Raw genomic sequence first — 27,642 nt, 5'->3', positions numbered from 1 at the left:
ACTGTCTCACCTCATTGGCAATAGTTTTACCAAATGGAAATGGAGTTTAAGAGTAAAAGTAAGACTGAAATAGTTTTTAAGATTGACTTGTGTTTTTTTACGAGCTACCTGAACATGCTAACACTGATAGCAATAACTATAGCCTACTGCTAACCGAGTTCTAGAACACTGAGAAAAAACGTACCCTTGAAACAGCTAAAGACACCAGAACATCTGTTGATCGCCTCGACCGCATTCAGACATGTTTTAGTTGATATTTCAGAATGTGTGGCCGGGAGAGGGACCCCAGTGTTACTTAAAGGACGACACTAATTAACAGACCTGGGAGTTCAATCGCCAAAACTGAGAAAAAAGTGCTGGAGGTTTCTCTCTCTCTCGCTCTTGTGTTTTGGGATAATTACGGAAAGGAGCGAAGCTGACAAGATACGCTACGCGGAACAAGAGTGGCCCAAATTAACACGGGCGCCCGGAGCTGCATTTCGTGTTTTATCTGGGTTTAATAATAATGAAAGTTGTATTGTTTACTTGTTCTTTTCTCCCCTATGAAATATTCAGAGCTTGTAGGAACGTCACCTTCGGTTATTCGCTGTGGGGGGGACCACCGTCCCTTCGGTAAACACTTCTACATTGAGAGTTGCCCCCCAACCATATTCAACGGGCTAATATCCACGTGTGCCGATCCTATTAATTATGAATAGATGAAGAAGGGGGCTTTTGCAATTCTAGGGTTTTTCTCTGTCTTCTCTTATTCCTGAATTATTAATATATTAGAATAAATCCCCCGGAAGATTTCCGATGGTGCTGTGGCGAGGAGCAGCTACATTTTCAGAATTATTATTCGCCACATTTATTATTTCATATTTTCAAAAGTTGTCTAAGAGACACATTTAACTTCACGCCCTTCCCAGTTAGAAGTCTGATTTGTTTTCTGGTGTTATTGTCTTTTAGAAGAAAAAAAAGAGAAGCAAATCTTTCTCTCCTGGAAAGTCCTTGGTGTTTTTTTTAAAGTGGAATGACTGGTAGCTGACTTTTTTAGGTTTTGGGGAATTATTTCTATTCTCATGACAATTCTCTGTGCTGATTAAAAAAAATATTTAAACTTGATTTCTTTTCATTTAAAATGTATGAATTCTGAACTGGATAATGAGTTCTGTCATATGTGATTAAGGGGACCCTCCCCTTCCTGTTTCCTGTGGATATGTCCCCAACCTCCACCAGCGCCATCTCTATCTATCTATCTATCTATCTATCTATCTATCTATCTATCTATCTATCTCCTGTATCTATCTATCTATCTGTCACCTCTATCTATCTATCTATCTATCTATCTATCTATCTATCTATCTATCTATCTGTCACCTCTATCTATCTATCTATCTATCTATCTATCTATCTATCTATCTATCTCCTGTATCTATCTATCGATCCAATAATTTGTGCGGAGATCCACAGCAGTCAGAGCTGACAGTACATGTAGGGGCAGCGTATGGGGCATGTTGGGGCAGCGCAGCCTGGCTGAATTCACATGTGGAGAACAGCTCAGAGTCAGAATGTGTCCGTCCGCACCCCCACCCTGTTTTGGTGAAAGCGCACGGCGATGGCCGACCGACACTTTCTTGGCAGGAAGGGGGAGCGCTTGGCCCCACGGGCCGGGCCAGACAGACCCACCCCTCCTCCTCCTCCTCCTCCTCCTCCTCCTCCTCTCTGTGACGGGGGCAGACAGGCGGACCCTTCTCCCCGTGCCCCAGAGCAGCACGCTCTGGTGCCCTAAGCCCGGCATGTGCTGCTGTGTTCAGGGGGGATTACGCTGATGGACAGGCCCGGCGCTGGAGTGACTCAGCCCCTTTGGGAGGGAAGACGTCCACCAAACACTGAGAGCCTAGCCAACACGTCCTCATGGGGTACACAAGGGGTCAACATGTCCCCATGAGGTCCACACGGGGTCCATAAGGGGCCAACAAGTCCCCATGGGGTCCACAAGGGCCCACAAAGCTCATACCTGGGCTCTCATCCCACAGGAGCCCTAGTTTTATCACGTGGAGCCTGGCTTTGTAGGCCCCGATGGAAGCCCATCTCGGGCCTGTCAGTGAACATGTCATTTCGCCAAACATGGAGCCAGTGTGGAACAAACATGGAGCAAGTGTGGAACAAACATGGAGCCAGTGTGGAACAAACATGGAGCCAGTGTGGAACAAACATGGAGCCAGTGTGGAACAAACATGGAGCCAGTGTGGAACAAACATGGAGCCAGTGTGGAACAAACATGGAGCAAGTGTGGAACAAACATGGAGCCAGTGTGGAACAAACATGGAGCCAGTGTGGAACAAACATGGAGCCAGTGTGGAACAAACATGGAGCCAGTGTGGAACAAACATGGAGCCAGTGTGGAACAAACATGGAGCCAGTGTGGAACAAACATGGAGCCAGTGTGGAACAAACATGGAGCCAGTGTGGAACAAACATGGAGCCAGTGTGGAACAAACATGGAGCCAGTGTGGAACAAACATCGTTGGGCCCCTGTTGAGTCACTGGAAACGGGCCTCGGGGATTTCAGTGAGGAAGAAGAAGAAAAAGAACAAGAACAGATTTATTGATGCAGATTTATTTATGCAGATGTAAAACTGCTCAGGGTGTGTGGAGCCCTGAGATGGTTGGGGAGGGTGTTCCACAAACAGACGGGGGGGGGGGCTGAGCAGAGGAGAGTTCAGTCCTGGGGGGCGAAGCTGCAGGCTGTTATGGGGGCAGAGATGGGGATGTATCCCTGCACTAGCTCCTCAGAGTCCACTGACACCGTGCTGATTTAACTCTCAGAGCTCACAGACTGTACGGTCAAGTGCCCCCACAAATCTTCACACCAAGGTCACGCCGTGAGCCAAAGTTTTACGGAGGAAAGCCCATCCATGACGGATTTACTCTGTCATCACCAACAGCGACCCAAGAAATGGCCACTCCCCCAATACCCTGGAATGCTCCCTTGCCGACATTTTCCTGTAACACTCTCAGTAAAAGGCACCAGAATCGCTTCAGAGGTTGAAAACAGTGCAACATCCACACTGACAGAGTAACTCTAATAGAGTATGTATGGTCCCCATTTGACTTCTATATAAACACTGTTACGGTTGCTTTTTAATAGAGCACTCTGCAATGCTTAAAACCACAGACTGGATGGGATAGGATGACGCAAGAGAAATCTCCCGGTCACAAACGAGCGGTCGGTCCATGTCTGACTCGCTGGGATTAGCAGAACCTGTCTTATCGGACTCTTTCAGAGGAGCGCTCACAAAGAGAGAGGCCCAAAGGATCCGCTCTGCAGACACACGGCATTATGGGAATGAGCCAAGCGGGCGCTGGGGATGTCTCGCTCACCACCTCACCCTTCACACACACGCACACGCGCACGCACACACACACACGCACACACATACACACGCATACACACACACGCACACGCACACGCACACGCACACGCACACGCACACGCACAGACACACACGCACACACACGCACGCGCACGCACACACACACACGCACACACACGCACACACACGCACACACAGACACACACGCACACACACGCACGCACACACACGCACACACACGCACGCACACGCACGCACACACACACAGACACACACACACACACACGCACACACACACACACACAGACACGCACACACAGACACGCACACACAAGCACACACACACGCGCACACACACACACACACTCATATGCATACACAAATGCGCACACACACATACACACATGCATGCATACACACGCACACACACACACACGCACACACAAGCACACACACACGCACACACACACACTCATACGCACATACACAAATGCGCACACACATATACACACATGCATGCATACACACACACATGCATGCATACGCACACACACACACACACACACACGCACATACACACACACACAAACACGCACATACACGCACACACACACACACACATACATACACACGCACACATACACGCACACACACACACACACGCACACACACATACACACACACACACACACACAACCCCCTCCTCCTGTCACATCCCCCAGCTGGCACAGCAGGACTAATTAAAGGACAGGAGCGCCCTTCCCCTCGTCCTTGGTTCAGTCGTAGACGGGGCGGGCCATGCAGTCCAATCGGACCCAAAAGGGCTGGGACCCCAGTGGAATGCGCCGGATCAATACAGCAGGGAGCGGGCCTGTCTGGAAATAATGAGCTTCAATAAAAACCTTTTTTTTTCGGAGGGAGCCGTGGTGACTGCTATTACATTTCATTGCGGAAAAATCCCTTTGCTGCACCCGGAGCCTGCCTTCCTCTCGCGTCTCGCTGAAGACGTCGGGAGAGCAGGATGGAGAAAGGGACGACCGACACGAGCCAACTGCGGCTCGGCTCGTTAAAACCAAAAATCTCAGATACCCGCGCCTTCCCCCCCTCCCCCCCTTTTAAAGATCCCAGACAGGGCGAGCGGCGTGACGGTGTTCTGTCCTGGGTTTACCCCGGTAAAACGAGCCTCGTCCCCCTCCGTGTCCACGCCTGTCCGACCCACGCCGCGGCGGCACGTCTCAGACACGGCGGGGGGGGAGACGCGGGCCGCATTGGTATTCCTCCGCCATCCCTCTCTCCAGTGTTTATGGAGGAGCGGCCATGTGCTCCCCCCAGAGCGCAGCTGTTCGCCGCCAAGAAAAGGGCGGGGGGGGGGGGCGTAGCTGAGGGAGTCGGCCTTCCAGACGGTAAATCTTGAGGGTCGAAGGTTGAGGGCCAAACAGAAAACGGATAGCGCTGTCCTTCTACCCCTGACTGACGCCGAACGCATTCGGCCAATTAAAAAAAAAAGTATGGCCAGGCCTCTCTTGGAAAAGAGGTTCTGAATCTCAGCGGGACTTCCCGCCGAAATAAAGGCTTTAATATGCGTCCTTCATCGCTGCCAGAAGAATTGGGCGATTTCGAAGGCGCGTGTGCCTCTCGCTGGTGCCAAAATAATTCAGCCGCGCGGAGTAATATGCGTAACTTTCCCATCTCAGCCAAGTGAAGTGATAATGAAAAATTTGTCTGGGACAAGAGTGGAATGAAACGCCGCCAAGTCAGCCCTCGAGTTTATATCCCCGGTTCAGTGTGTGACACAGAACTGAAGAGCGAAGCTGTATTTATGCATACAGAAGAGGTGTTTGGTATTAAACAACCGCCGGTTCACACCGCGGAGCGAGACGGCTTTTCTCCTGCTTGGTATTCCGAGCACCTGCCAGCTGGTACTGTAACTTTCCAACACGGGAAGTACGAAGGCGGAGGAAAATAAGATAAGGAAGAAACTCAAAACAGCCCCATTTCAAGGCCTCCTTGTGTGGCTGTGTGAAGAGGTGTCTGAATTCTGCATTATTCCATCACTGGGTGAAGCAGGGGCCTTTTAACGAATGAGAATCTGTGGCCATTATCACGGCAGTCTACAGCCCAGTGGTTAAGGTGCCTATAGCCTAGTGTCTAAGGTGCCTATAGCCTAGTGCCTAAGGTGCCTACAGCCTAGTGCCTAAGGTGCCTACAGCCTAGTGCCTAAGGTGCCTATAGCCTAGTGCCTAAGGTGCCTATAGCCTAGTGCCTAAGGTGCCTACAGCCTAGTGCCTAAGGTGCCTACAGCCTAGTGCCTAAGGTGCCTACAGCCTAGTGCCTAAGGTGCCTACAGCCTAGTGCCTAAGGTGCCTACAGCCTAGTGCCTAAGGTGCCTATAGCCTAGTGCCTAAGGTGCCTACAGCCTAGTGCCTAAGGTGCCTACAGCCTAGTGCCTAAGGTGCCTACAGCCTAGTGCCTAAGGTGCCTATAGCCTAGTGACTAAGGTGCCTATAGCCTAGTGCCTAAGGTGCCTACAGCCTAGTGCCTAAGGTGCCTATAGCCTAGTGCCTAAGGTGCCTATAGCCTAGTGCCTAAGGTGCCTACAGCCTAGTGCCTAAGGTGCCTATAGCCTAGTGACTAAGGTGCCTATAGCCTAGTGCCTAAGGTGCCTACAGCCTAGTGCCTAAGGTGCCTATAGCCTAGTGCCTAAGGTGCCTACAGCCTAGTGCCTAAGGTGCCTATAGCCTAGTGACTAAGGTGCCTATAGCCTAGTGCCTAAGGTGCCTACAGCCTAGTGCCTAAGGTGCCTATAGCCTAGTGCCTAAGGTGCCTATAGCCTAGTGCCTAAGGTGCCTACAGCCTAGTGCCTAAGGTGCCTATAGCCTAGTGACTAAGGTGCCTATAGCCTAGTGCCTAAGGTGCCTATAGCCTAGTGCCTAAGGTGCCTACAGCCTAGTGCCTAAGGTGCCTATAGCCTAGTGCCTAAGGTGCCTACAGCCTAGTGCCTAAGGTGCCTACAGCCTAGTGCCTAAGGTGCCTATAGCCTAGTGCCTAAGGTGCCTATAGCCTAGTGGTTAAGGTGCCTATAGCCTAGTGCCTAAGGTGCCTACAGCCTAGTGCCTAAGGTGCCTATAGCCTAGTGCCTAAGGTGCCTACAGCCTAGTGCCTAAGGTGCCTATAGCCTAGTGCCTAAGGTGCCTACAGCCTAGTGCCTAAGGTGCCTATAGCCTAGTGCCTAAGGTGCCTATAGCCTAGTGCCTAAGGTGCCTACAGCCTAGTGCCTAAGGTGCCTATAGCCTAGTGCCTAAGGTGCCTACAGCCTAGTGGTTAAGGTGCCTACAGCCTAGTGCCTAAGGTGCCTATAGCCTAGTGGCTAAAGTGCTTGACTGGGACCCGGACGATTGGTGGTTCAAGCCCCAGTGTGGTGACAATAAGATCAGTGCAGCTGTTGGGCCCTTGAGCAAGGCCCTTAACCCCACATTGTTCCAGGGTAGCCCCTGCTTAGTCCAATCAATTGGAAGTCTTTCAGATAAAGGCCTCAGCTGAATAATTGTAATGTAGTCTATGGAAAACTCTGAAAAGTGCTAAACTCTCTGCAAGGCTTAATAACACGGAGGATGGATATCCAGAATGCCAACAAGCCTACTCGTTACAGTATGTGCATATAAAAAGCTACATGCGTTTGAAATACACAGATCTATTTCATTTCCATTCTGTGCTGGCTCGGTGCTGTGCCTGACTTCACCCAGCTGGACATCTGGCCTGCTCATGACCACGAGTAATGTCTCATTTAAAAAATAATAAAATGACATCAAAATGATGCTCCGTAAACAAAGTGAGTCTTCCGTAATGGGGGCCTGACAGAGCGGCGATGGCCGAGAGTGGTGATTATCCCTGCCACGTCTGAACGAGCGGCCAAACCAGCCCACCCATGGAACGGAGACGACGCGCTAACGCGCTAGGCTACGCTAATGCGCTGCGCTACGCTAACGTTCTCCTGTCATCACAGAACGGCTCTGGGAATGTTCCCCCCCAAGTGCTGGTCTGGGATCAGCCAACACCGACTGCTGTGACACGAAAGTAAAAGAATAAAAAAAATAAAGTTAGAAAAATGTGAGGCAGGGATCTAATGAGCCTCAGACACAGGCTGGAGAAGATGGGTGAGTGCCAGACTGCTGGCCTGCTCACCCAGGGGAATTACGGGAGGAACTGCTGAAATTTTCCCTGGCGGAGACGGCACTCTATCAAGCACTCACAGACACACACACTCACACACACACTATCTCTCTCTCGCTCTCTCACGCACGCACACAGACACACACACAGACACATTGACACCACAAATACACGCACAAAAACTATTTTGGAAAAAATGAAATAAAGATTTTGCAAGGCGCATGTCAATTTCTTAATCCTGACAAATTGGAAATCATTCAGACAGTTTTTGCCCTTTTCTAAAGGACAAAATTTAGCATTGAGGAATTTCAGAATTTTTTCTGAATCAGAGCTTATTGATGTTCTGTTTCTCATACGTCAATTATTTGGGGGGTTGGGGGGGGGGTATCTTAAAAAAACAGCAGGTGTACGGAGCAGTGGCATGGAGGCGTCAGTCACTGCTTACTGCAGCCCAGAGGAGAGGGGGAGAGAGGGAGGGAGAGAGGGAGAGAAAGAGGGAGTGAGATGCGGTGGAGGAAAAAGAGAGAGGAGGAGGAGGAGGGGGTGGGGAGGCTTTGTACAGCGTTTGGACAGTCGAACCCCAGCACTCAGAGATGAGAATCAACAGGACTGGAGTCACCTGCTCTCCTCCGTGTTCCTCCTCTCTCATCACCTCCTCTCACTTCCCAGCACTTCACAGATCTCTTTCCTTTCGAAACGAGCGAACGCAAGGACTATCGCTCCCACAAAATTCCCTCAGAAAGGGAGTGGATTGCAAAAGAATGTGAAGCAGAGACCTGACTGAAAAAGAGGTAAGTCTTTCTTTTTTCCCCAGTCGGTGAGAATGTTTTCACCGTTCACACTTTGATAGCGAGCTAGAGATTAGAAAATTGGCAGCCTTTGGGGAAGAAAAATAAGTATAGTTCCATATTATGAGTAATGGTGAGCTTCCTTTGTTTGAACCAAAAGAGAAAAGAAATTAGGCTTTGCAGAACGGTAAGTACAACGGTAATGTACTGTGCGGGAAATTGGTGTGTGCGTCAATGTATTGATCCTCGCACGGCTGCGGTCCGTTATGAGGATAACGATACAGGGTTTTTCTGAGGAGCGCGCTCGTGGTCACAACCGTCACATCACCGTAGCCGAGCACGAGGCGTCTGACAGATCTCCCTTTCCGTTACTCTCCCGTGTTCTTTGTGTCTCCAACAGCGACGCGTTTCCGCCGCGCACAACGAAACGTGTCCACAAAGCGTCCTTTTACAGAGCATCTTGACTTCTCACGCACTCCAAGGCAGCGCTTTCGGCAGCCACTCGTAACTTCTAGACCGACATTCAATGACGTGAGAATACAGAATAAAGAAAAGGAGAGAGAACCGGGGGGTACGGAGGGAAGGGGGAGAGAACCTATTTGTGTGATTTGGACGGCTGGTTGAAATGAGCCCAAAAAATAAATAAAAATAGGGATATAATAGGAGCCGACAGAGCAAATGGAAGAGGGCACGTGTCCGCTTTACTGCTCGTTGTCAGTGAAACGGGGGGAGAAGACGGCTGTTCCCAGGGTGTGAATAAATAGCGAAAAGGCTCAAAATTAACAGGAAATTAAGAAGAGCGGAATAAGGAAAGAGAGGCAGACCACAGGCTCTGGGGTTTCCGTACCAGCGGATGAAACTACAAAGTCGCGCGCTGCTCACCCCGGGAACACTAATCAGCCTCCGTATTTAAAACGAACCACGACGTTAAAAGTTTCCGCGGTGATTCAAACTGCATGCGTAATTTCCACTAATAAAAGAGTTTATGCCTTTAGCTAGACTGATGCTACTGCACAAACAGGCAAAAACACACAAACACACTTTCACAATATCCGCTCGCTCTCTTGCGCACACACATACACAATCTCTCTCTCTCTCTCTCTCTCTCTCTCTCTCTCTCTCTCTCTCTCTCTCTCTCTCTCTCGCGCGCAGGCACGCGCGCACACATACACACACTTCCACACTCTCTCCCGCACACGCCTCTATATAACGACTCACACCCACCCCGTTTCTTTATTACCCCTTTCTTTCCTTTATCACTCCATTCTTTCATTTCCTCCTTCCGCACGCTCGCATGCGCCTGTCACTTTCTCTGAGGAATGAGTCAGCAGCTCTGTTTTGGGTAATTCAGTTGAGTAAAGAATAATATCAACATCACTTTTTTAGACAGCCCTGGGGTTTTCACCCATTATTCACTCCTGGCATGGCAAAATGCAGCATTGATAAAATGGTGCGCACACACAGACATACACACATATTACACACACACACACACACACACACAAACTCCTTTACATCCACATTGTCTCTCAGTGCTGTTGAATTTTTAGTGTTGAATTTTTATAATAAACCCCGTAGTTTTCCCCGTTCTGATGCCAAATTTGTGCATATTTGTCTCAATCACTGCAGCCCCCTCAATCATTTTGGAAAGGTGCAGACAAGCATGCGCTCTTATTCTGAAACAAGCATGCGCTCTTATTCTGAAACAACCCACCTTCTCAGCTCACACAGACGGTGAGTCAGAGGACAACACGTCATGACCAATTAGCACACAGACACAGAGGCTAATGAACTAATGAATTCATGATTTCATTAATTAACACGCCTTCAACCAGAGAGGTGGAACTAATCAGCAGGTGGTTGGATTGAAAACCTGCATACTCTCAGTCCTCCATTGGACACCAGTGCTTTAGGTGCTGAGCTGACCAGCAGGGGGCACTAGTGTGTGATGAGACATGAACATGGACGTCCCACTGACTGAAAACTCTTATCAGTCCTACTCTTGTCTTTGGCAGGGCATTGGGAAATTGCAGTCCTGGAGGGCAGGAGGGCAGGGTAGTTTAATGGTTAGGAAACTGGGCTTAAAACCAAAAGGTTGTCAGTTCCATTCCCAGATGGAACACTGCCACATATGTACCCTTGAACAAGGCGCCTAAACGGAATCGCTTCAGTATGTATCCAGCCGTCTAAATCGATATCATGTAAAAATGCAAAAACGGTGTAAGTCGCTTCAGATAAAAGCATCTGCTAAATGCCTGTAATGTAATGCAGTTTTTTTTTCTTTTGGCTCAAATCGCTCTATAAAACAATGCTGGCTCGTTCTCAGATGAGGCCAAAACAAAATATTTCATACAGCGCCACTATGGGCTGGGATTCATGAGCCTTTCACATAAAATTAGCTAAAATGGCGGCTGAGATATATGACTGGGCTCAACTGTATAATTAGTAAACAATTAATAGCAGAAGCCGGTACGAAATTCTGCATGCGATAAACCCCTTCGGCACCTGCTGCTATAACTCTCTCCCTCTCTCTTCCTTTCTCTCACTCCCTCTCTTTCTCCCTCACCCTCACACTCTCTCATACTCACTCCCTCTCTCTTTCTCCCTCCCTCTCTTCCCCCTCTCATTCTCCCTCTCCCTCTCCCTCCCTCCCTCACTCTCTTTCCCCCTCTCTGTCTCCCTCTCTCTCTCCCTCCCTCTCCCTCTTTGTCTCCCTCTCCCTCTCTGTCTCCCTCTCCCTCTCTCTCTCCCTCCCTCTCTCCTTCCCTCACTCTCTGTCTCCCTCCCTCTCTCCCACCCTCTCCCTCTCCCTCCCTCTCTGTCTCCCTCTCTCCCTCCCTCCCTCCCTCTCTCCCTCTCCCCCCCAGGCACCCCCCCTCCTCCAGGCCTTTAGACTGCCCCCCCCCCCTGCAGCAGCCCCCCAGGCCCTGCTGAGAACATTGTCAGCTCTGACCTTGAGAACAGTTTCCTCTGAGCAAAATCTTTTCCCAAATGCCTCACCCCTCTCTAAAGGGGGGGGGGGGTTCCACACTGGCTGCAATCAGAGGGACAATGCTGGCGGGGTGGGGGGCTCTGTGCCAGAGGAAAGGGTCACACGCTCCGCCCCAGGGAGGCAGTCGAAATTCACCGTGACATTTTGCCACACAGATGTCTGGAGATCAATAATTCATGAGCAGCCGGGGAGCAGGTAGGAGAGCAGCGGGAGGCCCAGCCGTTCACAGGTGAAGCTGTAGCCCTACTGCTTTACCCTAACAACCGCAGATCAGCACGGTGCCCACAGTCCTGTAGCCCTACTTCTGTACCCTAACAACCACAGATCAGCACGGTGCCCACAGTCCTGAGGCCCTACTGCTTTACCCTAACAACCACAGGCCGGCACGTTGCCTGGATACAAAATGCATAGTTACAGGCAGTCATGACTCTCGAAAGGTTGCGTTTTACACAATTAATGCATAAAACAATTTATCCAAAATACACACACACACACACACACACACACAGAGACTAATTACAGTTTACTCAAATGTTTGGATTGCTCTCTGATGTCTGAAAGAGCCAAATAATTAATCCTAATGAAATCATTCTCCATACAATCAGTGACTATTATTAGGTAGTCCTGTACACCAGCTTGTTAATGCAAATATCTAATCAGCCAATAATGCGGCAGCAACACAATGCATAAAAGCAAGCAAACATGGTCAAGAGGTTCAGTTGTTGGTCAGACCAAACATCAGAATGGGGAATAAATGTGATCTAAGTGACTTTGGAATGGAATGATTGTTGGTGCCAGACAGGGTGGGGTTCCCTACAGTTACAGGGTTTTCACACACGCACAGACATGCCAACACACATGCATGTGCACACACACACGCACACATTCCATCAAGAAGTGTATCTGAAACGCTCTCTTCTGCAAAGGAGTAGTGCCTGAAATGTTAAATTGCGGGCTGCCTTTGTCTTGTGGAGCGCACGCTGAGATTGGCAGGCTGGCAGACAGCAGCGCTGAAAGCACAGAGATAATTTCACATCCTGCACAGTGAGACCCAAAGAAGGAGGAGGATCTCCCGCCCCCAGTGTAAGGCGTGAGGTCACAAACACGTGACGAGAATGTTCATAACGGAACACTCTCATGCTGATCACCACTGGTGACTCATTCCGTGGAGTTCTAGAACACTGACTTAGAATGTAAAAAAAAACAAAAACAAAAACAAAAACAAGAACATTCGAAAAGACCTACTCTTCAAAGGGTTAAATCCGCTCCCCCCAGGCGCCAGGCCCCAGACACCAGTGACTATCTGTCCTCAGCACGCAAGGTCACTATAGGCCCTGGGGGCTTTCCCTGACGCCCACTCTAGAGGGGGCGGGGTAGGTGTCTGGAGCTGTATTATATTTTGCCTTTTACCTCAACAATCTTTACTCAGGAAAAGAAACTGTCAACCCTAATCAAATTTCTACAAGTCCAGCATAGACCACTTTCACTCAATAACGTGTTGAAAGAGCAATCAAAGTTCAAAGAACTATTAAAGTGAACCTTCTGTGGAGAATAGGCTGACCAGACATCCTTTTTTTCCCTGACATTTCTTAAATTTGGGACTGAAAATATCTATCTGCGGGATTTCCAAATTCCTAGAAATGTCTGGTAAGGTTTTGCTCATTCCACAGACAGCATATGAACAAACAAACAGCTTGGTGTTATGTTTATACTGTCAGCCAGCTCTTGTCTTCTCTTCCTGAAATCCAATAACTGGTCACCCGGGCGGCGAAGAAAAACTGCTGGTATTACGTGTTGTCCTTGTTTGCACCCTGCATCATGACTGTGCAGAAACGGGACTATATTTCATCAAGTCTCTAACTTTGCCAAAAAAATATGAGCGAGCTTTATTTTTTTTTCCATCACAGTTTGACAAGTTGTGATTGCTGAATTGCTAGTCTGTGAAGAAAACGCGCATTGTTGCATTCCATTGTGAGTAAAAGTTAGGGACGAACGTCGACTAAATCCAGGGTGCTGCGTTGTACTCGGGCTGAAATGCAACCACTAATCAGACATTATACTTGTACTTTCTCCTTTCTTTCTTTCTCAAGCAAACCATCGGGCAACTCTTCATCGTCAGGAATCATCACAGCATTGGGAATCACCGTGGTCATTCCCAACTTCCCTATGGAACGGAGTTGAGCCGCTCCGGATCGGGAACGCCGGGATGAGCGGGATGGAAATCCCGGCGGAGGCCTGGAACGGCTCCCTGCCGCAGAACGGGACCTTCCTGCCGCAGAACGGGACCTTCCAGACGCAGAACGGGACCTTCCTGACGCAGAACGGGACCTTCCTGACGCAGAACGGGACCTTCCTGCGGATCGGCCCCACGTCCATCCCCGCGGCGGCGGCCGCAGCGGACGCCTCGTCCGAGAGGCCCGAAAACGTCTACGTCTACGTCTCCATCTTCCTCAGCCTGCTGGCCTTCCTGCTCACCCTGCTGGTCATCGCCCTGCACAGGCTGAAGAACATCATCTCCTCCAGCTCCTCCTACCCAGAGTGCACCAGCGAGGGAGGCAGCTCCTTCACCAACATGGAGATCTGCAGCCTGTCCTCACAAGTCACCGTGTCCTCCCTGTCCTCACAAGTGACCTGAAACCAACAAACTGTGTGTGTGTGTGTGTGTATGTGTGTGTGTGTCTGAGAGAGAGAGTATGTGTGTGTGTGTGTATGTGTGTGTGTGTGTGTGAGAGAGTATGTGTGTGTGTGTGAGTGTGTGTGTGTGTGAGAGAGAGAGTATGTGTGTGTGTGTGTATGTGTGTGTGTGTGAGAGAGTATGTGTGTGTGTGTGTGTGTGTGTGAGAGTATGTGTGTGTGTGAGTATGTGTGTGTGTGAGAGAGAGTATGTGTATGTGTGTGTGTGAGCGTATGTGTGTGTGTGAGAGTGTGTGTGTGTGTGTGTCTGTGAGAGTGTGTGTGTGTGTGAGTGTGTGTGTGTGTGTGTGAGAGTGTGTGTGTGTGTGTGTGTGTGCGTGTGTGTGTGTGTGTGTGAATGCCTCACTCTCCTTCTCATATTCACATGAACAGAAGTAGATATGAGATGTTCATTTTATCAGATACAGGGCTACAGAGACTCATACATTTACTCACATATGCACACAGGCAATATGCACACACACCTGCTCACTAATACACATAAATATACTCTCTGACACATAAACACAGTTTATCGCTCCTCCTCTCTGTTACTATCAGTTTCTCCTCTTCATTTGCTCTCTCCCTTTCTCTCACCCACACAGACACACTCATACAGACACACGCACACATACAGACACACACACACAGACAGACACACACACACACACACATGCGCGTACACACACGCACAGCAGAGGGAAGACTAAAGGGCAGGGCTGTAATATGAAATGAATCAGAGCTTGTCTGATAAAGGTTAACGGGCACAGTGTGTAACAGGGTTGGCACCGAGTGATTTGCATGCCTCATAACAGCCTGAGGAACCCTGCTGGAAGTTTATTAACGCAGTTTAAGCACAGGGGTGCTACCATCGCGAACGCGTGCTGCGGAGTCAGGGCAACGTTTGAGACACTGCAAAAGACAAAAAAGAAGTCAATCTCAGCAAGCATTTTAGGTTTCATTTTAGATCTTTTTTGCTAAACAAGACAAAAACATTGCCAGCGAGGTGAGACAGATTGAGTCGATTCAACATTTGCCAATGGGGAATGAAATGATAGTAACTTAAAACAAGCTGATAGTTTCTACTTAAGATTTTAAGTCTCATTATAAGACTAACACCCTTGTTTAGGCTTTTTTGAGTGCGCACAGCTGACCACGTTGCTGAAGCCCCTGACTGTAGCATCGCAGCAGTATAAAACAGAGACTCGGATTCCTCATCTTCGCTGCCATCCCTGTTCGCGCACCTTCTCTCCACGGCGACACAAGCCCCTTTCAAACCGCCATCGGCCACAGCAGCCGGTCCATCGGCTTTTTTGAAAAATCGTCACGGCAACATTCTACCGGCGCCAGGACTATTCACGGCAGTTTTAAAATGCCGTCGCATCGGACTCCTGGACTGCTGCAGCTACAGACTGGCGTAGTGTAACTATACATCGCGATCGCTGTATCGGTTGAAAGGGCAGTGATCCGCTCCAATCGATACAACATGCAAAAACCGATCCCTGTTGTTATGAATCATAGCAAACATGTATTTAAATTATACGGCAGTTTGTTCTCTAGCAACACTACCAACATTGTTCTTTACGTTTCTGATTCAACCTCATTATTACGCGCGCTAGTGCTGTTTTTCTTCCGTTAAACGTGACGTCAATAAATTCTTGCACTGCCAGTTTCATATTGGTTGTATGTGTAGGCCATGTTGTAGCAGGATTGTGTTAGCTGGATCATGTACATTGATAATTTCTTACTAGCCTACATCAGATTGGTTTGGATCGTATCTTAACAAAAATGTGTAACATTGCCGAATACTGAACCGTTGCCTAAAGAATCAAAATTGTATCCTATCCTGGTGAAGCCTGAGGTTTATACGCCCACCCTATGGGAACGATAGCTGGTCACCGATGGCGATCCAACATAGGGCCGATTTGTGCTTGCTAGCTGGGAAACACAACACCTTCCCTTCGTTGCCCGTTTCAATCCACAGTGCGGTAAATGTTGGGGGATTCGGACTGAGTGCATCCCAACAACTGCAGAATGTACAGAACTGAATGTTGATATCGTGTTGAAATAAATGGGCCCATAAAGCCATTTCCATCCACTCTCTTCTTCTCCTCTTCTGAAAGCTGAGCTGTCGGTGGGGGGGGGGGGGGGGGGGGGGTCACCAGGTTACCGCGGCGCCCTGTGATGTTAAAAGTGGCGGCTGATTGGCTGCGTGCGTCAGATCAAAGCCACGGTTCTAAATCAGGCTACAATTACAAACCACCAAAAGATGACATTATCAAAGAAAGCGCTTTCAAAGAAGACCAGGGGGGCGAGTCCGTAATGATATCTCAGGACAGTCAGTGCCATCTTTTTTTCTTTTTCTTAACTGATTGTAAAAACTCCCACAAGCTTCAAAGAGACGGATAACACGCTTAGGAGCAGGAGGAGAGGTGTCCAATTTTGCCCAGAAAGGATTGGCGAGGGTGCAGGATGTTTGGGTCGCCCGGCACTAAGATATCCCTTTCCCCTCATCAAGGTCTTGAAGTTGATTGAAGATAATACAGAGTTAATTAGCTGAATCGGGTGTCTTCGTGCTGGGCTAAAACAAAAACCGGCACCCAGACCAGCCCTTTCAGGATAACACTGGACAACTCTGGTGCTGGGAATATACACTCACTGAGCACTTTGTTAGGAACCCCTGTACACCTGCTTATTCATGCCATTATCTAATCAGCCAATCGTGGGTTGTTGTTTTATTACCACTGCAAACTCCAGAGAGATTTGTGCTCAACTAGGCAATTATATATAGTTTCATTGTCCATGCCGATGTGCTTCTGATTCGGATTGTATACCGAGCTCAGGCAGCTGAAAGACCACTGTAAGCTGAGACAGAGGACTGACAGGACCACACACATTGCATAAGGCCGTCTGGCTCACGTAGCTGTTAGCCACAGCCCAAGATAGCTACAATCCAATGACTCCCAGCCATCCAGCCCTTAAAACTCAAGTGAAGTATCTTGCATATACTTTCCTGTGTATTTGTATTTTGCACACACACATATCCTCTTGTATTTTCCCTGGCAGGCGTAACCATTTTACTACAGTCAATCCTAGGATTTCACATTTGTGGTTTCTGAGAATTTCCCTCCCACCTCGATGGTTACTGTTGCTCTTAACCCTCGTTGCATGCACTTGTCTTCCCATTGTACGGCGCTAAGACCGCCCGCCAAACGGCAGTAATGCGATGCTTTGTATGATCACCGGCTTGCCAGGTCAGGTAGGCTAGTCGAGACAGAGATTATTTCGGCATCTCAAGTCCAGGCTTGACGAAGCGCGGGATACTCTACACTGACCTGGTGGGCCACACTTTTTTGGATTCATTAAAAGTCATTGATTGGATAAGAAGTCCACTGCTTTGTTTCCAAGACTTAATCTGGCTGCAGACTGAAAGGAAACCACAACGTCCCACAGGGCCACGTCTGATTAATACTTAAATCAAACCTTAAACTTTAAACTTTGCCGAGAGTAACTTTAGCAAACTTCTTTAACTCTTCGGTGTTCCCAACTGAATCAGATTTCAAAGGCAAATGAGGGCTTTCGGTAAGCAGGGCAAGCGAGAATGTTGAGGGGAAATAATTCAAAAGTTCAATTCCCTTTTTTTGTCCTCAGCTGGGGATAACTCATTTAAAACGGTCTTTTTACACTTTCAGATAAAATCGTAAAACGGCTTTACAGCCACGGATTACCTCTTAAAAAGCTCCATCGCTATCACATTCTCAGCACATCTCCCATATTAATTACAGGAGTTATTTTGACGCTGGAAAGGTTCCCGTGGAATATGTTAATAAGCCACAAAGACGTGATTCGACTGAAAACTCGAAGCGAGGTCAGGCTTTAACGGTTTTGGAATTGTGGCACTACAGTGCCTGGAATGCCTAATGGTAATTATAGAATTCAGCATTAGTTGTGGCGGTTATTCCCGTCTTCAGAGGCTGTGGTTCTGGAGGTGATTCTGGTTGGTTGCCAGTAGCTACAATAAGCAAGCACAGAATGTCCATTTGGTATTTTGATTGGCCGCAGCCCTTCATGAATATTTATAAGATGCTTCAAAAATGCGTCTAAAGAATCTTTGTCTTACTTTTGGAGACCCTCAAAAATACGCGGGTGGTCAGAGAGGAATCTCACATACCAAATTATTTGCACCAAAATTTGGTGTGGGCGGCACAGATGGTGCAGTGGGTAGCACTGCCGCCTCACAGCAAGGAGGTCCTGGGTTCGAATCCCCGTCGGCCGGGGCCTCTCTGTGCGGAGTTTGCATGTTCTCCCCGTGTCTGCGTGGGTTTCCTCCGGGTACTCCGGTTTCCTCCCACAGTCCAAAGACATGCAGGTTAGGCTGATTGGAGAGTGTAAATTGCCCATAGGTATGAGTGTGTGAGTGAATGGTGTGTGTGCCCTGCAATGGACTGGCGACCTGTCCAGGGTGTATTCCTGCCTTTCGCCCAATGTATGCTGGGATAGGCTCCAGCCCCCCTGCGACCCTGTTCAGGATAAGCGGGTTAAGATAATGAATTAATGAATGAATGAAAATGTGGTGTTATGACCACTCAGTTTACACACTAGCCTATGATGCGTGCGTCTTCTTTTTTGGCGCGTAATAGACTAATCGTTGTCCATGCCCGGCCATGTCCAGACCACACAGCCTAATAGTGACCCACCTTCACACAAAGCAGCAGTTCTATGTCACTAGTAGTCAACGTGACCATAACGGCTGTGAATGATGGGTTTTCAAATTATTCGTTTTGACAAAAAATGAAGAAAATAAAATGTTGTCTTTAAATACATTTTAGGTTCATTTTTAATGTTAAAGACATTACATTACATTACATTTACATTAATGGCATTTGGCAGATGCTCTTATCCAGAGCGAAATACAGGTGATCAGACTAAGCAGGAGACAATCCTCCCCTGGAGCAATGCAGGGTTAAGGGCCTTGCTCAAGGGCCCAACGGCTGTGCGGATCTTATTGTGGCCACACCGGGATTTGAACCACCGACCTTGTGGGTCCCCATAATCTACCTTAACCACTATGCTACAGGCCACCCCAAAGGAATTATGGAACCAGTAAAGAAACATAACGTCATGGACATGCAGCGCTGAAAACCCATCGAAGCTCTGTGTCATATTGCATCATTACGTTGCTAAAACAGCAGTGAGACATATCAGATGAGAATTCCGCGTTCTCCAGCCTAAATCCAAAATACCACCAGTTTCCTGTAATACAGTTCAATAGTCTGCTGCGATAGTCTCAGCAGAGCATGTCATGTTCACCATGCTTGGCTCCAGACGCAAGTTTCCTCCTCCGCGATAACAGCATTATTCGGGGGAATCAAGGAAACATTCTCTTTCTGGCAGAAATGAAACTTGAAGAAAAAAACCCCATCTATAATAGCCTCGTGTTTAAAAGATTCACTTTCTTATCACGTCCGTGCTAAACTTCAGCTTCAGCAAGACTTCTGGGCCGCGCGCAGTCGCTAATAGATATTAATAACTCAGCCCAACTTCCCCTGTCAGATTTAAGACAGTTCTAAAAGGGAATAGAGGTCGAAGTCGCATAATTACCCGGAACAACTGTGCTTTACTTGGCGTTGCGTACATTCAAATGTGTACGCATTGTGCACCGCCTAGGAAGGAACCTTAATTCAAAATGCTGTTTTGGCACCGGGGAACTGCGTCACACACTGTCACCTGGTGTCAAGGGCAGGAAAACCAACCCTGTTAAAAGGGCAAAAAAGTGTTTTAATTTCGATAAAGGTCATTTTCTGAGCCCTTTTCCATCTGATATTTGCCATTTTGGAAAGTAATTATGACGGGCGGAGAATATTTAACAGCACAGTGGCATCGCATCTAAGCAATCCATATTTCCGGTCAACAGGGAAAACAGATGTCTCCATCTGACAACCTCAATTTAATATCCATCCAACCCACAAATATTTTTGTCGGCAGCCATTTTAATAGAAAGTACAAACACAACCTCTGTCCTCTCCTTTAGCTGAACGATATCCACACTCAGAAAGGCTGTGGTAATGTCCAACACACTTTTTGTGTTACTACTTTTCTGTTACAAATATACAATTTATGTGTCACTTTTTGTGTGTGAAATGACACGTTCTCTGTTGTTTTGAGAGTACATATTTGAGGAACACGATTTGGTCGCCATGACTACGGTAATGCCTTGCTGGCTGGCCTTTGCTACCTGCGCCATCAGATCACTGTACCTGTATCAGTTACAGGAACGCAAATGCCACGCCACTTCTGAGCCCCTTTCGCTGGCTTCCACATTCAATTTGGCAGCACGGTGGGGCAGTGGTTAACACAGTTGGCTCGCAAGAAGGAGGTTCTGGGTTCTGGGCTCCAGTTCTGGCTAGCCGGAACCACTCTGCGTGGAGCTTGCACATTCTCCCTGTGTTTGCACGGGTTCTGTTCAGGTACTCCAGTTTCCTCCCACACTCAAAGACGTGCATGTCAGAGTAGATATTTACTCCTGCCATTACCCTTGACCCAGGCACGGGCCTCAGAACCGGTGTGGCGGCCCACTGTGCCTAAGGAGCTAGGATGGATTAAATGCAGAGGGCAAATGACCCCACAGGGTTCAATATCTGAATATTAGTGTCTTCATTTTATTTTACATCAAACTCAATGGTATAGTAAGCTGTAGCCTTCCTTTTATCACACAACGATGACTCTACCCTCGAATTAGAACTTTCCGTTCGGCGTCCTCTCACCTCCTGGTTGTGCCATCTCTTCCGGAAGCCTCTCCTTACTTCTCTGTCCTCATCTCCCATTGGTGGAACAACCCTCATTGCTGGAGCAACCATCGGTGGAACCTACCCAGTCACCCAGGAAGGCACCTTATTGGCAATTGCCTGTGAACGTCTAATAACCCTCCCTTTCAGACCACACACCAATGCTTCCAATTTAAAAAACAAACCATTCTGTCCCCTTATCAGGTCATCTTAAACATGCACATAGGCAGTAGAATTTAAGTGAGAGTATCTTAGGCTGTCTCTAGCTCTAGCAGTATTTGGCTGTTGTGTGAAATGCACTTTTGTGATACCATTAGCATCCGCCACGTGATTAAACTGCAAATTGATTTGTGCTTTATGCGAGTCTACAAAATAAACCAGCATTTCTTCCTTGAGACAGTCACAGGGAATGATAATTATTTGGAATTGTGGTGCAAACCACAAGGGTAGGTTCAGCTTGATTTAACAAGCAGTTAAAACACAAAAATAAAATAAATTAATGTGTCCTTTCTGGACGTGCGAAATTACATCTTCGTACAAGATTGTGGCGGATGCTGTAAGGTTGTTCCATCTTAGACTTTCCTTCAGGGAGCCGTGATAAATTAGAATCAATTGACCCGACCGCTCAAAGAAAACATCATATTGATTTCAATTTAGAGCCCCCCAGAACCTTGGGGATGGGAGGGGGGGGTGCTGGGGAACTTTTCATTACAGTGCTTCCCCAGCTCCGTAAACAAGCGCGGAGCGTTCACAGGGTTATTTGTCGAGACCGTCCAAATTAATGAAGCCTTTGATGAGATTTCAAAAACGCCATTTCATTTCCTGTCAACAACCCTCGGCCACCTGAACCCCGCCAGGGAGAACGCAGTAAAAGACTCCGTCCTGAGGGGGTCGCAGTGCGCTCTCAAAATTAAAGGGGCTTCATTTGGGAAATTAGGTTCATTTTCATCTCGGGCCTACAGAGGAGAAAAGAAAATGGTGCTGAACTTAGCGTCGAGATGGGAATTAAGATGATGGAGCTGGACCCAAAGGGAAACCAGGACAGGCTCTGAAGGTAAGCTTGGTACACTGCATCACGAACCATCAATCCTCAAGTCAATTCTTCAGAACCACACAAACACGTCTTAAACACATAAAAAGAATACAATTGTAATACTTGTGTTTTTCAGAATAAAGCTTTTTTTCCCCGTCCACTTCCTGGAAAACATTTTGAACCTAGACTTTATGTCATTATGCACCAGTGGGCGTGTACGTCGATCTAATGTCAATCAATTTTCCGCTCCCCTCAATACCCTTTTCCGCAGCGGTGGGCCTCCTTGTTTGACATCCCCCTCCTCATTTAACAGTCAAATCGATTCCCTGCCCCCGAAAGATCCATTTCACTCGGGTATACACGTCACGTCACATTGCAGAAGCCAGCACTGCAGCTAGAGCAACAGCTGATTCACAAACGTAGGAAATTTACTTTGATGAGGGGATCTCTTCAAAACATAGCTAGAAACAAAGAAAAAATGACAACATAAAAAACGTAAAACTATCATGTATAAATCACAAACAGAAAACAGCAATAGCCTTTTAAATACTATAATAAATATTGCAGTAGGCCATAAAGGCAGATGAAAAGGAACAATTCGCAAAACTATTTCAGTGTTCCTGGAGTACTTTGAAAAGCAGTCACTTGCAAAGGAAAAAGCACTAGTCAATGCATATTCATGTAAAATTCCGACTAGATTTGTACCTTTTTACCACCAGTTCACTCAAATGTGCACTTGCAACACATCCAGATTATTTTAAGAGCACACATGGACATGAAGACCGGACGGCATGTTTCCATAAACGTTATTACATTAAGGAACAAATGCAATCATCTCGTCTTCAGACTGCCAGTGAACTGAAGTTCTGTTTTTCATTAACATATTTTTACATGAAAAAAAAAAAAAAACAACAACACTGAAATGCTTTGAAGTCCCTTCGTCAGAGCTTGCTAAATGAAGCCCTGCCCCTGGCAATCGTGTAACAATGGCCTCAAGGAGCCAGCAGAGAGAACCCATATGAACAATCCCCTTTGATTACAACCGACGGACGCTTGAGCAGAATGTGTTCATTTATCTACTTTGCTGTCTTTTCAGGTAGAAGTATTATTATTCCTATTCATGGACCCTTTTTTTGTATGGAAAAGATTCACATAGTTAATTTGAAGTTTTTTGTTACAGCTTGTGTAGATTAAAATATATATATTTATATATATATATATATATATATATATATATATATATATATACATATATATATATATATATATATATATATATATATATATATATATATATATATACACATTCAGTTAGACCCCTTTTAAAACCAATAGGCTAAAACAACAACACAACCCATTTTTAAAACATATTATTGTATTTGGAACTGCTGCCACATGCTAAGCCATGTGAAAAGCTTCTGCTGACATTTCATTGGAAAAGAATAGACCTCAAGGCTTGTGAAAAACTTACTGTAATGCATCATGTACATACCTATGTCTAACTGCTGCACAGAAAAAAACTTCTCGCATAGAGCAATGTTCAGCGTTAATTAGGCGTATATGAGCTAATTGCAATAAAAGTACTCTATCAGATTAAAATTGACTCTCGAGTGAAATTTTGAACATTTTCGGTCCATCATCAGCCCAACATGCAGTACCTGGCCCAGGAACGACGAGCAGCTCAGAAAACGTGAACCTGAATGCTGACACCTCTGACACCACAAAAATGGTTTTACTTTCACTGTTAAATGCGTATTGAGGCTACTTTTCCACCCGCTTTATTCAAAATTGTTTTATTTTTGCGAGTTAAGCATTTATTTACCTCATTTGAACGTAATGAAGTCAGAGAAACTGCACTGATATTCTTAAATTGAACAGCCCTATTGCTTGTTGATGTACACATTATGACTTGTCGATATCCACGAGAACTACGATGGCTTGTAACTTTGGGAAATACCACTGTCTACCACAAGAGGGGTTCCTCAAATCTTAAGCAGGTGTGATTGGAACCTGCAGCCCCTTGCCTGAACCATAGAGCTTTCGTTTTTGTTTTTATTGCTTTTATTGTCTGTGACAAGCGGCTAGATGCAATAACCAAATAAAGTTAAAACTCGAAAGTTAATGCTCGAATATAGGCGCTTCTTGGGTTCAGCATTACAAACGAATGACTTATAACAAAACGTCATTTTTAACTTTTATTATGAAATTCCCATTGTAATAGTTACCGGAAGTCACTTCCTTATTGTGGCTAGCTTAAGCGCTCCGGCAAGCTCGAGCGTCCTCAATATTTAAAATGTATGAATTTAAACGTGAAGATACGAACAAAGAACGCATGTAAATATATATTAGGCACACTATCTAATGCAATAAGTCTACAATTGATTAGCTGGTTAGTTCAATCGGAATCGAAAGGGAACTAGCTAAGCTAGCAAGACAGCTAATGTGTGCGCGATAGTTGGCTGTTGACATTCGGCGCTGCTTTCTTTGTTCGTGATCTGTTTTGACCGGTTCAGCTGCAAAGCCCCTGTTTGCGATCGCAAGAATGAGCGAGGAGGATAATGCTACTTGTACGACTCCAGTGAACAAGGATTCAAACATTTCGCTTTTGCTCACCAAAGACGGACAGACGTACTTCGTGGACAAAAGTGGGGTTGTGGAAAGCCGGAATGTGGTCACGCCGCACGAGCCGGACAGTGTGTTCCCTTTTGACATGGAAGATCCCGGCGACGAGAGCGACGTGCTGGAAACCACCGACCCCAGGGACAGCACTGCCAGCCCGGAGGACCTGAACGACGAGGAGACCTTTGGCGACAACGAGAATGTGACCAAGAAATGTACTTACGAGGGATGCAGTGAGACCACCACCCAGGTGGCCAAGCAGCGGAAGCCCTGGATGTGCAAGAAACATCGTAATAAAATGTACAAAGACAAGTACAAAAAGAAAAAAAGCGACCAGGCCATGTCAAGCGGAAAATTAGACGTAAGAATATATTGTATTGGGTTATTGGAGATTGTCACTCTCAAAACTGGCTAAAAAAATCTTTGGAAGTTTTTATTTAACTCAACCTGTTGTACAATTGGCTAAATCCTCGTCTGTGGATCAGATGCTAATAGCACCTGTTTTTCTTAAGGCACGTTTCCACGGCTTGCGCCCATTATAACCGCGTGTCAGTAATTAATATGTATTCATCTGCGCGGCTTTAAGTAGCGTGACAATGCAGTTTACACCGATAACAATTGATGAGGTGTCAACACAAGGTGTCCCTGGTATTGTTGAACCTAAAAAACATATACAACAGCGACTAGTCTCGAACATCTGAAACCCCCGCAGAAATAGTTTGTATTTTTAGGTGAAGGCAGCTGTCAATTGAGTTCAGAGGAAGTGACGTCACAGTGATTGGACTTTCAATTGGTTCACTTGAATTCAACCGGGACTTTTATTTTATGAATTGCTAAAACAGAAGTTCTAGTCGTGTTTACCTGATATGCTGTAGCTTTAACGCTATGGACGTAAACGCAAACACGTGCGTTGTATGCGTGAATGAAAATAATATTGTTGGCTTCTGTCATCCATTTGGTCTGCCTGTTACGCAGGAAAGCGCTGAGGAGAGACCAGTTTCTGTCACCAAGCAACGTCTGGGCAGCGTGGGAGAGCGTCCGGCGAGGCCGTCTCTCATAGAACAAGTGTTGAACCAGAAAAGACTGGTGAGGAACATAAACGACGTTAAACATTGTTTTAACAGCAAGTTTACAGTGTAATGACCATTCTGTTTCATAATGTATACTCTTGTTTGTTTATGTGATAGAAGCAATTATCGTCGTGTTATTCAAACACTACGGAACATGTCACAATGCTCTCATAGGTTAGTGATTCACAAAGTGGAAATCACTCATGAAAGAAACAAAGCTTGCCCTCGTGTACAATCTTGAATTACCTGCGGTTTTAAAACCATGTTGAGTATGGAGCTGGATCAAGCAGCTACCAACTGTTTCAAAACCTAGACCAATGTGCCCGGGTTTTGACTTTCAAGTGAGTGTGTCTTCCAGGACGCTGTCAGTTGAGTGATTTTTGAATTTGTTTCGTCTTCAGTCGCTGTTGAGGAGCCCAGAAGTGATCAGCTTCTTGCAGGAGCAACAGAGGCTGCTAACGGCTCAGACTCGCGCCCAAACGCAGCAGGACTATTAAGGCTGTTAGCCGCGTGCTTCCGTTAGCGGCCAGATCTCGGTCAGGAAAGTCTCAGCGGGCGAGTTTGGACAGCTCCACGCCAACCGCGGCCACCATAATGGGACGCAGGATCGACGCTTTTTGTTCGCCAGAAGGGCTTGGCGGACCACGACTGGACTGTAATCTCAACCGTTGTGAAAACAGTGTGCGCCATTTGATAAGGATTTTTTTTTATCGTTGCACGGTAGTGCTGTTTGTTCAGCAATCTATTAGATCAGCAACAGTCACTAGTGTCGCTGTGACTAAACCACTTTTAAATTACTCCAAGAACCGCACGTTTCAAACTCGACCTTCCTTTGAACATGCGCTTACTGATTTTTAAATTATTCATCAAATGTCTATTTATAAACTGAATATATTTATACATCAGCTCGCATATTATTTAGCAAATTACGTGTCCAGATATGTTATGGCAAACCCTGATAGAAATTCCAGCGAGTAGTTATCCTTATTGAATTAAAAATGGTGGATAATACTCTTGACCTTTTAAGTGATCAGGTTTTAAAGAAAGACGCAATTCGTCTCTTTAATAGTTTTTTTTTTTTTTTACATTTGTGATTTACAATAATGCCATACTGTATTGCATGACTTGTCAATATTGTTCGTTGTAATTCGATTGTGCAGAATAAAACCGAATTAAGTGTGGAGTTACTGCCCCCTCTTCCGTGGTTGCCATGGTAATCATTCCATCTTAGAACGCTGTCTTAGCCAGGTATGAATTCGGGTGAAAGCATTTTATAAAATATTATTGGCATCAATTTTGCAATCATTTTCCATTATGTGACAAAACGATATAAAAGCGCATGACTGCTTACTGGTGAGCAAAAAGAGCATTCATGCTTCTCTACCGTGGTCTCGCAAGAGGTTACCATGTCACGTTGCACTACCTGTAAGGATACAGAGAGGAGACCTTCTTTGGAAATGGAAAAGGCCCAAACATGTCTGGAATCAGAATCATCCGCAGAGTTTCTGCCACAAGAGATAACGCATACCTTTCAAACGTACCTTTAGATCGGGGATATTGTTCATAACAGGCATAAAATGCGAACCACGTACCAGTTGCAAGTGATTACAGAAATGCTATAGGGACGGAAATTATTATTGGCATTTGGCAGACGCTCTTATCCAGAGCGACGTACAACAAAGTGCATACCCATAACCTGGGATAAGTGCGCTGAAAGACCCTAGAGGGAAGTACAATTTCAACTGCTACCTGTACAACAAAGGAAATGCTAAGTTTGTGAAGTTATTACTGCACAGGGAGATAAGTGATGCTGTGGATGTCATTCCACTGTGAAATTTCTGACAGTGGGAGGAGATTTAGAGGTAATGCTTGTTATTTTTCAGTTACGCTGAGTAGCAGTCACAGCCGGACACACACCGACGCCACAGGGCAGGGTCCATTAAAGCACTCTCCTTAAGTGCCGGTGTCCGTTCCCAGAACATTCCTATTCTCCGGCCACGTTCCCAGCACATCCAAGATGGCGGATCCAGGCAGAGCACAGCTTCGCTGGGCAAAGCTGCAACTCTGCTCTTTACTTCCTTACCACAGAGGCTGGAACACACACACATACACACATACACACACACACTGGAAAGGAGCCAGAGTTGATGCAT

The 27,642-nt window shown here is 46.6% G+C and overlaps 2 protein-coding genes and 1 long non-coding RNA gene across 3 annotated transcripts; 2 read left to right on the top strand and 1 right to left on the bottom strand.

The window, feature by feature from the left end:
* Nucleotides 1-8,075: 8,075 nt before the first annotated feature.
* Nucleotides 8,076-16,080, top strand: LOC133132213 (serine-rich and transmembrane domain-containing protein 1). Its single transcript, XM_061247512.1, has 2 exons — nucleotides 8,076-8,320; nucleotides 13,400-16,080. Exon 2 carries the CDS (start codon nucleotides 13,516-13,518, stop codon nucleotides 13,942-13,944), a length of 429 nt encoding a protein of 142 aa, XP_061103496.1. The 5' UTR covers nucleotides 8,076-8,320; nucleotides 13,400-13,515; the 3' UTR covers nucleotides 13,945-16,080.
* A 2,721-nt stretch (nucleotides 16,081-18,801) lies between these two features.
* Nucleotides 18,802-25,142, bottom strand: LOC133132216 (uncharacterized). Its single transcript, XR_009709092.1, has 2 exons — nucleotides 24,414-25,142; nucleotides 18,802-22,261 (listed from the first exon to the last, which is right to left on the bottom strand). It is a non-coding gene; the product is annotated as an uncharacterized LOC133132216 (long non-coding RNA).
* Nucleotides 24,041-26,672, top strand: rfxap (regulatory factor X-associated protein). The gene is made up of 3 exons (XM_061247511.1): nucleotides 24,041-24,780; nucleotides 25,395-25,505; nucleotides 25,891-26,672. The coding sequence occupies exons 1-3, from the start codon at nucleotides 24,343-24,345 to the stop codon at nucleotides 25,984-25,986; spliced, it is 645 nt and encodes a 214-aa protein (XP_061103495.1). The 5' UTR covers nucleotides 24,041-24,342; the 3' UTR covers nucleotides 25,987-26,672.
* Nucleotides 26,673-27,642: the final 970 nt, after the last annotated feature.

Source organism: Conger conger, chromosome 7 (assembly GCF_963514075.1).
Source record: "Conger conger chromosome 7, fConCon1.1, whole genome shotgun sequence".
Lineage (NCBI taxonomy): Eukaryota > Metazoa > Chordata > Actinopteri > Anguilliformes > Congridae > Conger > Conger conger.
The sequence above is the reverse complement of the archived record's forward strand: the minus strand, read 5'-3'. Positions and strand labels throughout refer to the sequence as shown.

Excerpts from the sequence above, each read along its gene's own strand:
- LOC133132213 (XM_061247512.1), top strand. The coding sequence starts at position 13,516 with ATGAGCGGGATGGAAATCCCGGCGGAGGCCTGGAACGGCTCCCTGCCG.
- rfxap (XM_061247511.1), top strand. The coding sequence starts at position 24,343 with ATGAGCGAGGAGGATAATGCTACTTGTACGACTCCAGTGAACAAGGAT. Across the intron at positions 24,781-25,394 it reads TGTCAAGCGGAAAATTAGAC|GAAAGCGCTGAGGAGAGACC; the intron begins GTAAGAATATAT and ends CCTGTTACGCAG. Across the intron at positions 25,506-25,890 it reads TGTTGAACCAGAAAAGACTG|TCGCTGTTGAGGAGCCCAGA; the intron begins GTGAGGAACATA and ends TTTCGTCTTCAG.